The sequence below is a fragment of the Argiope bruennichi genome, chromosome 2 (genome assembly GCF_947563725.1).
Source record: "Argiope bruennichi chromosome 2, qqArgBrue1.1, whole genome shotgun sequence".
In the NCBI taxonomy this organism is placed as follows: Eukaryota; Metazoa; Arthropoda; class Arachnida; order Araneae; family Araneidae; genus Argiope; species Argiope bruennichi.
In genome coordinates this window covers 81,949,282-81,960,750 of record NC_079152.1, presented here as the reverse complement: position 1 = coordinate 81,960,750, position 11,469 = coordinate 81,949,282, and the positions used below count along the sequence as shown (strand labels likewise).

The 11,469-nt window shown below is 27.0% G+C and overlaps 1 protein-coding gene across 1 annotated transcript; it reads left to right on the top strand.

Annotated features, from left to right (window-relative positions):
• The first annotated feature begins 3,455 nt into the window (after positions 1-3,455).
• Positions 3,456-7,661, top strand: LOC129960311 (NADH dehydrogenase [ubiquinone] 1 alpha subcomplex subunit 7-like). Its single transcript, XM_056073657.1, has 4 exons — positions 3,456-3,615; positions 3,757-3,803; positions 5,398-5,550; positions 7,457-7,661. Exons 1-4 carry the CDS (start codon positions 3,553-3,555, stop codon positions 7,554-7,556), a joined length of 363 nt encoding a protein of 120 aa, XP_055929632.1. The 5' UTR covers positions 3,456-3,552; the 3' UTR covers positions 7,557-7,661.
• Positions 7,662-11,469: the final 3,808 nt, after the last annotated feature.

Here is an 11,469-nt window from a genome sequence, read left to right as displayed (position 1 = left end):
AAAAAAAGTTTGTGAAATTATAAAATCAGACATTGAGTGTAAAAATGGCAATTACACAATTTTACAAAGGCTTTAGTCAATTTAAAACTGTAAATATATTGAAATATAAAAGGAACTGCTATCAGGGTTACTGTTCTTCATAGTCCACAAAAATTTTTTTAAGGGGGGGGGGGAGACAAAATAGAATAAAATTAAACAAAGCAATAAAATTAAAAGCAAATTTACAAAAACATGCTACATCATCAGAATCTTTTTTTTTTCATAAATTTTGTCTTTATGTTATTATTGAAAGTGTATACAAAATTTTCAGTCCACCACCTCAGGCAATATATCGGCATTGATTTCTTGACATAAGTAAAAATAGCAAATGAGTTTTAGAAATCAGTCTTAAAAAGCCAAAATGCTTCAATTTATTTTAAGAAAATAGACTCCCCCCCCCCCCAAATGGGAGAAGGACCCCTCCAATTTTAAAAAGAATCAATTCTACTTCATTCTGAAAGCTTTGGGAAAATAACATTTATTTAATTTCCTAATTTACAACATTCACAAAGAAATTCAGAAATGAAACATGCCAGAAAATTCGATGGCAAAATGTTAAGATGGATATTCACATATTGAAAGCTTTTAATATTAACAGCAGAACTTATGAAAGTAATATAATGATTTTGCTATCATATTTGATTTGATGTTTTAATTCTTTAAGAAATATTTAATAATACTGCAATGCTATTAAAAATATGAGAATAAAAAAATTGTGATAATATGAATGTTATATGAAATTATAATTGTAAAGAGAAATAATGAAATAAAGGTGCAGCTGAATAACTTTATTTAGTCACATGTTAGGTAAACATCCAACTTCCAGTCAACAGCCACAATTCTGAAAAAATAAAAACAAAAATTAAGAACAAAAATAAGAAAAAAAAAAATTAACATGAGAAAACATGCAACTTAAAAATCAAACAGAATTTGTATGTTATTTTATATTGATTACAGACCATGTTCAACATGAAGAGTAATATGTAGACTACTAAATTTTAGCTGGAATAATTTTTAATTCTAAAAGGAAATAAAAGTTTATTATATGAATCAAATATTAAAATGTCAACTTAAATCAAATTTATTTCATAAACATTACATATAAATACCTTGCTAAAAGGTGATTATATTGATTGGATTACCACACTTGGAAGGTTATCACAATTACGTATAATTTGTACCATATTCTTCATTCAGAAAGATTCTTTTCACTGTTATTTTAAAATATATATCAGGTTTAAATCAAAAGGCAGCAAAATAAATAATTCATATATTAAATAAGCATGAGCAAAATTTAGACATTGTAAAATGTACAGAGGCTATACCATCCTGATACTATAGAGATTATATTAAAACAATATATCAAAGCCTAACATGCTACTAAGTCACAAAAAAAGGTTAAATCTATCACATTTAACTAACCTTCACTTTAAGAAATGCAATATTAGCCACGTTACACTGAAATTAAGTTTATAATTTGTTTCTTATAATTCATCAATTGGCTACTCCAAATAAACAGTTGGATGAGTTCCTATGCATAAATTCAACCTTTAGAAAATTAACTAATTAAAATTTTTAATTATAAGATTCTTAAACAAAACTAAATGCCAATGAAGTTTGCTAATATAATCTAGTCAATAATTAATAACAAGAATTAGTTTTAAATAAAATTTGAATTTAAAAGGAGAGCTTAATGAAATGATATTCAACCAAATTATAAATGATCAGACCAGATAGCTAGATATTCTGGTAAAAGACACCAGATTTCTCGCCAAGGTGTAAAAAACTGGATAATGAGAAGAATCTTATTGGTCCGATTTTTAGAAGATTCTATTAAAATTGGCTGACTAGAAAGGATATTTTAATAACTGTACCAACAAAGGGTGATCCTTAATCCTTCTCCACATTCTAGCCAAACCTATTAAAACTGCTAAATTAATGCAAATTTTTAAAAAAAAAGATTCAAATATCTGTTGATTTACCATTTTAATTTAAAATTATCCAATTAAGAGGATACTAAACTTATTGGCAAAAATTACTTATGCCTAGTTAAAAAAGTTAACTCAATTCATATACACTACCTATACAAGAAGCTAACTGTAAAAAACAGGAAACATTTCAACAACCATATAAATTTTATTCCCACTGATCACATCTATCATTGTCCTTTAGAAACAATATAATGGAAAAGTAAGAAAAACAAAATGAAAGAGTACAGTAGATTTTGGGGGAAAAAATGAATTCTCAATTACTGCACATCTTTACAAGGATATATTTGCTTTCATAAAACAAGTATACACTTAGAATATATATATATAATAAATTTATTACAAATAAGAACTACAAATGTATTTATATCTCTAAAGATGTATTCTGATTTAAAGAGGAATCTTAAAAAAAAAAACATATCACGAATAAAATAAAGGCCGAAGTATATAAATCCGTACTTACTTTTGTAATTTTTTTTCTAATAAAGACTTTTTATCTTAATCTTCTTGCTTCTCTTTCAGATTCCAACAGTGTCAAAATATCACCTTCCCGAACAGGTCCTTTAACATTTCGAATGATGGAACGATTTGATTCATCTAAAAATTCAACTCGGACTTGTGTACACTGTCCCTGGGAGCCAGTTCGTCCAAGCACTTTAGTTACCTAACAAGAAAGTATAAAATAAAATGAATACTTGTCAGTAGAGGAGTCCCCATTTCCTTTCCCTATATTTAATTAAAGAAACAACAATGGCTTCTCTCAGCAGAAATCCAGTTAGAAAATAATCGATTGGAACAGAATATCATATTGCATTATTGAAAATCCTTTCAAGTTTGCTACACGTGGTGAAAGTGAGATAGGCTTAGGAGTACAAAAAATAATTTTTTATAAAAAAAGTAAAGCAAAAGAAAGACAGATTTAAATACTTACACGGGCAAGTTTTACTTTATCCATATTTTAGAGATGTATTATTGTTCTGCAAAAAAATTTCGGAGTTAGTAATTACAAAGCAACAAATTTGCTCTAACTACCGCTCAATAGGAATCCACGCTCAACAGTATTCAAGTTGATGCCATTCAGAAAAATCTAATATAAAAGCAGTTGAGTTTCCAAAAGTATCAACATTAGAACAAGTCTTATCCCCATTGAAAAAAAGCAAGAAGCTTTTGAAAAATATTTAAAACATTAGTATATAATTTATATTTATTCCTAATAATTATATATCTTATCATAGAGGTAACATATTTTTTTTTTATTTAACTGCTATGTTTTGAAGCAGCAAAAAGTAATCACAAGATGTCTATGAAAAATTCTGTATTTCTTAAAAATTGATGTTTTCAAGACAATGTGAGAAATATCAATCCAAATATAAATATAAATATATATTCTTCCTTTAATTAAAACAATGTTTTTTGACCTCAGTAATGGTAAAGAAAGAGTTGAAGTGAAAACATCTGTATATTTTTGTTTACTTTTGAAGAGCATCGAAGTCAAAGCAACGGAAGTTTCAATAAATTCTTGAATATGGCAGCTGCTCCTAGAGATTTATCACCTTTGATGAGATGGTTTAGAAATTTACTTTTAGGCGTAAGTTATTTTCAGATTTATACAAATCACCGTTTTTTCATTTCTTAAAGATTAGTAGTATTAAAATGCATGAAGGTACACTTGTAAAACAAATTGTACTTTAATCATTCCTTCTTTTTAATTAAAAATCTTTATTTTTAGAGAGAATTCAAAAATTCCCTAAGATTTCAAGATTTAGTCTCCACTAGGTAAGTTTTAAAATCTTTATCTTTTTAAAATGAAGGATTTTGATTGTGTGAAATTGAGTAATCTGTACTTTTCTCAGATTTCTTTACTTGTACTATAATATAGTTTAAACTGAGATAAAAATGTCATAATAATGATATTTTTTTTACAGAGCTCTATTTGTGAATGACCCATCGTAAAATTTATTAATAAACTTAGGTTTTTCCCCCCTAGATATTAAGAAAAATTTTGAGGATCTACCTATAATTTTTGAATTTCTTTTTTCATTTGCAAGTAAAAAATTAGTAGTTTAAAACTTAAGTCTCTTTAAACTGAAGTTGTAGTCTGTTACCCTTTAAAGGGTGTTTTCTTTTTCTTTCTTTCCCTCTAGTAGTGGTATATTAAAAAAATTTCAGAATTGAGATAGACTGAAGAGAAGGAATTCATTTAATTTATTAGCTAAATATAATTTGAGTGATTAATTAATTTCTTTAATTAATAACTAAACAACAAATAAAGATACATTGTTTTATGTAAGATAAGAAAGTGGAACTTATACGTTTCTGCTTTAGTGAAAAATCTGTAAAATTTTATGCCATCTGACATAACTGCACACAAAGATTGATGAATTTGGTGGGAAATATACTTCTCATGACCCTAGAAAGAGTTAAAAGATGAATTTTGATGCCTTTAAAATTGAACAATTACAGAATTATTAAATATTTCAGTTAACTTTAACTTTCTTTATTTTACTAGAAAAGGCTAAATTGTCACTTAAATCATATTAAAGAATTGGGCAAAACAATTAAATGGATCCTTGGGATTTATGGTAAAGGGTATTTGGTTTAATTTCAGAATTAATATGCTTTATGATTAAATCATAAAGCATATGAATAAAAATATGCTTTATGATTAGAACTGTCACAATTTTAAGTCTATAAGAATAATTTTTGCTTTGATATTTCATCTATAACATACTTATTTAAATATAGTTTAAATATAGACTGGATAAAGATTAAATATAGTCTTTATGTCTGCCTTAGCTTTTAAGAAAAGGTAAACATCAAAATAGCATAGAAACAATATAGCGATATTTATCTTTTCAATACAAATTAAATTAATATAATAATATAAAATAATAATTCTTAATGCAAATTAAATGAAAAGACAATTAAGTGTTTTGAAAATTAAAAATAAGCTATATAAAAGAAAACCCATTTTTAAATAACTTTAAATGAAAAGAAAATAAACGTCAAAAAATTAAAAAGGCATAAATTTATGAACATTTTAAAAATGAAATCATTATATGTTTTGCAAAATGCAACTTCAAGGTATGTTAAAATTTCATTATAATATTTGTGCGTTGATGATAATATTAATTTCTTCCTATTTCTTTGTGCATATTGATTTTTTTTTTGTAATTTTCCATGAGTTTATTATATCTATGGCAGAAAATTCTTTAGGCTGTCACTTTTGGTGTCAAAGAAAAGTAAATATAATACTATATTTTTTTGGTATGATATTTTCAAATGAATTGAAAAGTTTTTATGTTATGTAAATTTTCTTGATATAAATAATTAGTTAATCTGTAGCTTTGCTCACCTTTTAATCTTTTAGATCACCACCACCGCCAAAACTCCCAGATGGTCCATCACATAAACTATCTGAAAATTATTATTTTACTAGGGATGGCCGACATTTAGCTCGTCCACCTTTAGTGCTGTTGGAAGATGTAAAGAAAAAGGCTATTACTTCTGGTGTCAAAGAAAAGTAAATATGATATATTTAAAAGAATTAAAAAATTATTGATGTTGAATAAAAATGCTTTGAGTAAATATTAAATGCTAAAAATCATTTGAAAATTGTTTTATAAATAATATTTAGAATGTGGTAAAGTAATAAATATGTGGATCCTATATTGTTGATAGATTACTGAAATTAGTAATTGATTAAAAAATAATGCAATTCCTTTTGCAATATAAAATACATACTTTTTAAGTAATTAATATGTTAGAATTTCATTAATTGGTTAAATATTTATTGTTTTAGGAAATTAGTGTAAAATTCTAAAATGAATTTAAATAAAAAATTGTAAGAAAAATTGTTCCCTGCCATTATTATTTATAGTATAGAATATAACTGTAATTTATATAAATGCAAATTAAGATCTCTTTTTCAGAATTTGGAAATTTAGCAAGAAACATTTTAAAGCTGATGTCAATGATGATCTTGATGCCTTATAATGCTTGGGCAATATAACTTTTGATCAAAATTTTATAACAATGCTCAATACTTGTAATTTTAATATTTTGCTATATATAATTGTGTTTAAATTTTAATTATATACAGCAAAAACTTCTGCACATCTTATATCTTGTGGCTTTACTTTCATTAATTTTTTAATTTGAATTATTTTTAATTGCTCTTTAAATGATTAGCCTGATATTTTTCTGAAATATATCTGCATATGGGATATCTTGTTTTGAATCAAAACTTAGTAATTTAAGTTAAAATTAACTGATAATTAAACTTAAAAGATATTAAGATATTTTATCTTATTATATAAAAAAAAGAACAATACAAAATTTTAAAAACTATTGCATTACGAAGTGAGTGAAAAACTGTTTGAAAAATGAAATTAACAGATGTTTGTAAGCATGGGAAAAAAAAAGGTGTCATTTTAACTTCGTATAATTTTTCATTTATATTAGCAAATTTCATTCTCATCGTATGCGGTTTTTTAATTCATTAACATTGGAAATGCATAAATTGGTGGGGGAACACTTTCACAGGAATATCTTTGAATTTTTAAGAGCTATAAATTTTTTCCATACATGAATACTATAAGGATTTTAAACATTTTCTTGGAATTTTTTTCCATAATTGGAGTCATAATTTTAAGATCTTTGTCCTTTAAACTTACTGTGCTTTCTTTTTATAAGTGTAAAATGTTGTTTGTATTTTAAACTTGACGAAATGTTTTATTTAATAATCATATGGCAATATACACATACCACTTGTTTTGGCGCAGCATAGCCAGGTTTGGCTCTTGCGCCATAAAAATCCAACATCCAATCCAATCATTTATATTAGCTGCATTATTCTTTGGTTTAAATATGCATTAAAAGCTATTTATCATTTTTTGAAAAACAGTGATTTTGTTTCAGATTATGTTGGATTTGGAGAAGTCTGATTATAAGTACTCAGAGCAAACTGAGAATGTCTATAAAGATTTACAATCTGGTTAATATGTATCAGCATTGATATTGTTTAAAGTATAAATTTTGCAATTTGATATAATACATGAAATTATCTGTACAATTACAAGTGTGTTGCTACAGTTATTGTATATATTTATGGCAGGGATATACTACATGATAATGTTAAGCTTTGTATATGCATCAAAAATTAATTTTTGAATTGATTTTTAATTTCAAAAGTTTGTTCTAAGATTCTAAAGGATCCAAATAGTACATAATACTCTTAATCCAAAATATGTTCTTGCATTTTGTATAAACAAAATGATTTCTTATCTACTTAATGTCATGTAGAATCATGGGATTGCTTTATTTCATATCATTTTGAAATGAGCATTCATATTCAATTGTATGATTTTTATTTTAAAATGAATTATAATAAAAATGAGATCAATTATTGCATTTTTTTTTTCTTTCAGCACTGAAACTAAAGCACTTGCTGGTAAAAAAGTAGGCCAGATTACACCTGGAAATCCATATGTCTGGCATGAGGCTTCTGAAAATGCTTCAGCTGCATGATTTCAATAAAATTAAGAATATCTTTATGATTAATGTATAGTTTCTTCATATAAGTTATGAGCAGTTCAGTTATATGAGTAAAATAAATATTGTTATTAAATCATATTCTTACAAAAGTCCCCTTATTTGTTGTTTATTCAATATAAATATTATGACAGAATTTTTTATTTACTATCTTTTTATTGAAAATAGAGAAAAATTACTATTTCTGGATTTTTAAAATAAAAGTGTTTTATTTTTTTAAAAAAAGAGAGATATAGAAAAAATACAGTAATGGATCAAAGTTATAAGCTCAACTTAGCCGAAAACTGGGAAAATGAAGCATGAATTAGATATAGAATTCATTAAACAAGAATGTGTCTCCATTTTTCTTTGCAGGTAAATGAAATATCATTCTGATTTAATGATCCTGAAGATGTGTAAATGGTAATTTCACTTGTGTTTAATAAAATTATGTCATTTGCTTATGCTATTTCAAATTATTTTGCTAGTACACAATTTTAATGAAGATCCTCAAAATAAGCTAACATTGTTATGTATGGAGATCATTGCCATACTTTCTTTTCTAACAAAACATCTATTAACATTTCATATGCTATTCAATTGTGATAGACTTATTATCTTATGGGTATTTGCAAAACCAGTGATTTGTATTCTGACTAAACTTCATTAAATTAAATAATAATAATAATAAAAAATTGTAAGATTTTTTTAATGATGTGATTCTTAATAAAGGTAATTTCAGATCTTTTAGTCCAAATACTTTATGTTTTAAGAAAAATTATTATTTCTTTTATAGATTGTTCTCTCTTGAAACTCGCAATTCACGATATTCATTAAAATTGCTCTGTTCAGCATGTTATTTAACTCCATAATGAGAATTGAAGGATTTCACTATGTACTGAAATAACTCTCCCACTTAAGTTCTCTAGATTTATGAATGTTAAGGAATGATTAATTTATGGTATAATTACTAACTTCAATATTTATCACTGAAAACTATTTATCTAGAACAAAATTTCTCCTTTGATAAAGTATTGATGCCCCAAACCTTAGAACGATTTTGTAGCTTTCATATTTAGATATAATATAAAAGTAAAATAATGTTTTCTATTTGACTAAATAAATGAATAAATTATGCATGTAAGCTAAATATTTCAGTGAAAACTTCTCTTAATATTGATTGTTGAGAATGAACATTTCTAGTTAGTATTTGGAAATTAGTATAAAAAATATGTTTTTATTAATTACCTCAAGAAACTCCTACAGAAATATATAAAACAAACATTCTTCAATCATTAGAAGACATTTTATATGTTTATCTAATTTTTATATAAAAATTGATATTCATTTATTCTTGAATTGTTTATTCCAGCATGATACATTTGTGCTCCATTCAAGCTATACCAAAGGTTTAATACATATTAAAATGTTATGCAACCAAATTCAATTATTGCTGAGTTTTTAAATCATATCTAATTGGCAAATTTAATTAAATGGCGTTGCTTGCTAAAAATAGAAAAAAAGAATATTTATCATTTCTGTAAATTTTTAAGAAACATTATTGATATTATAAAATGTATAAATTTCAAAACAAAAAAAAAACTTTCAAGGTATTAAATTTATAAAAGAAATAGGACGTTAAAGGACATTATTTAATTTCAAATAAAGTATTTGGATTATATTTCCTTCTTTAAAATTCCCTATTTATCAAGTGTATGATTCACTCCTAAAAATAGTAATATATGATAGCACAGATATGACTCTCGGCTCATCTGATGATTACGTCATACACAAAAAAACTTTTTATTGCTTATTTCCAGATCAAGAACAGAAACTTATGATGCAATGAACCAACAAGCAACAAATTTAGTCCACTGTTGGGCAAGAGAGATAGACGATGAGCCACTTATCACCTCGTGTATTACTTCCCCCATCATGCTCAATAGAACTGCAGTCTTCAAAGAGCTATTGAAGAGAATGAATAAAATTGAGAGTATAAAATGCAGGGTCAAAGAAACTGATGAATTTGTTAAGATCTTCCATGAAATCATTGATGACCATGGAAGTGTTAGGAAATACCTCAGCGAGCAGCAATTCCAGTATTTTGTAATCTTTGAAGCAGCAACTAAAACTGTGAAAGTTGCAATTAAAGGCTTTTTTATCGACACCAGCTGCAAGAATGTCCAAGATGAATTCTTAGAAAAAGATTGCCATGTACACAGAATAAATCAGTTGAAGTAGTAGAAAAATAAAAGCTCCTTCTTTATTTTCCAGACTACAACATCAGAAAATCTGAGCTAGATATACGATTTGGTTACACGTATTTACATGATTGTCTGATGAGAAAATATCTCAAGGAGGCATATCATTAATACTACAACTGTTCATCATTCCATCACGTAGCAACATGATGTAAATTAGAAGCAAGATGTGTGGATGACCTCAGAATGAAGGCTTGCCAGTATTAAAAAAAAGCAAAGAACTTTTTTCAAAGTACATAAACATGGAAAATGCTGGAAGCTATAGAAGTTCCCTCATTCTGCAAGATAAATAACTCCCGAATTACAAATAAATGAAAGTTTTTGCCTCACACAAAACCAGAGAAGACAGAATCAAAATTCTTCTCTTGAAAACCAGCAAGTGTGGTCTCACCAACACTTTCTTGCATACACTGTAATAAAGATTTTATCCCAGAGAACACCTTGCATGGCATTGGCGAACAATAGTTATGGATTATCTGTATTAAACGTTCTTCAACTGAGCATTTTTACTGAATTTATCATGTGATCATTGGCTATTAATCCCTGACATGTGGTCAAAAGTATCCAAATATCGAATTTGGGTTTCAGACGCGTTCTTCCCCACCTACTGAAACAAAAAATTTGATATGAAACTGCGCTAAAATTCATAAAATCACATGCCAAAACAAGCCCACTGACTTTAGAAATCAGTGATTTGAAGCCAAGGGTGCTTCTCTTGTTTTTTCAGTAGCGACATCTAGAGCTAAGAGTACGACTTAGCTACACACACGTCACAACCCTTTTTTACGGGGCGGACTTCATTTATGCATTTCATTCACGCATCTACAGATCGTAATTTAGATCTGAATCAGAGAACGATCACCCGTGATCCAGTACAGCTAGCGGAATTACTCTTGACATGTAGGACTTTGCGACCACGACAGATTTATACGTGCGCCAGTCACCACACACACGGAGAGTCTTCGGCCGGCGGGGTTCGAATTCGCAACCCAAGAGATGCGAATTCAACGCCCTACCAACCAGGCTAGTAGGATCTGCATTAATGATATTAAATCTGTGTACCGAATTTTATCTATTTAACTCTCTTTGTTTTGTATTTATAGAGCTAATTTATATTCGAACAGATAGATTTTCTCTGAACGGATTTTGCTTAAAATTTGGTTTTAAGCCTGTATACCAAATTTCATCCGTTTATCTCGAAGCGTTTTTGAGTTATATTTGTTAAAGACAGGCAGATGGACAAATTTTAAAAATGTGTTTTTCGAACGGGAGATTCGTCAAAATGCCGAGTTCGAATTTTTTGACGATTTTTATAGTTTCTCTATACTTCGTATACGAGAAAGTAAAAAATAATGTAATCCCAACTAGAATAGAAAGAGCAGAAATTAATCAGGAAAATTAAAATATGTTGAAAATTATAACTATCCCTTTTTCTGATTTCTTAAGCACCATTTTTTCACTCCACATATAGTTAATGAAATGAGTAAAAGTAAAATATCGAGACTGAAAATTTGATAATCACCGTCAAAATCGAAAAGAATAAAAAATTCAAACAGTCATATTATTTTGATTGATTTTTATTTATATCACTTAGATTTATGAAAAGTGCTACTAATTTCTATTTCACCATATTGCATTAAATTTATCTA

What these genes read in the sequence shown, in the direction of transcription:
- LOC129960311 (XM_056073657.1), top strand. Translation starts at nt 3,553, where the DNA reads ATGGCAGCTGCTCCTAGAGATTTATCACCTTTGATGAGATGGTTTAGA. An exon ending in TTAGAAATTTACTTTTAGGC is followed by an intron (nt 3,616 to 3,756) that starts GTAAGTTATTTT and finishes CTTTATTTTTAG; the next exon opens with AGAGAATTCAAAAATTCCCT. An exon ending in ACTTCTGGTGTCAAAGAAAA is followed by an intron (nt 5,551 to 7,456) that starts GTAAATATGATA and finishes TTTTTCTTTCAG; the next exon opens with CACTGAAACTAAAGCACTTG.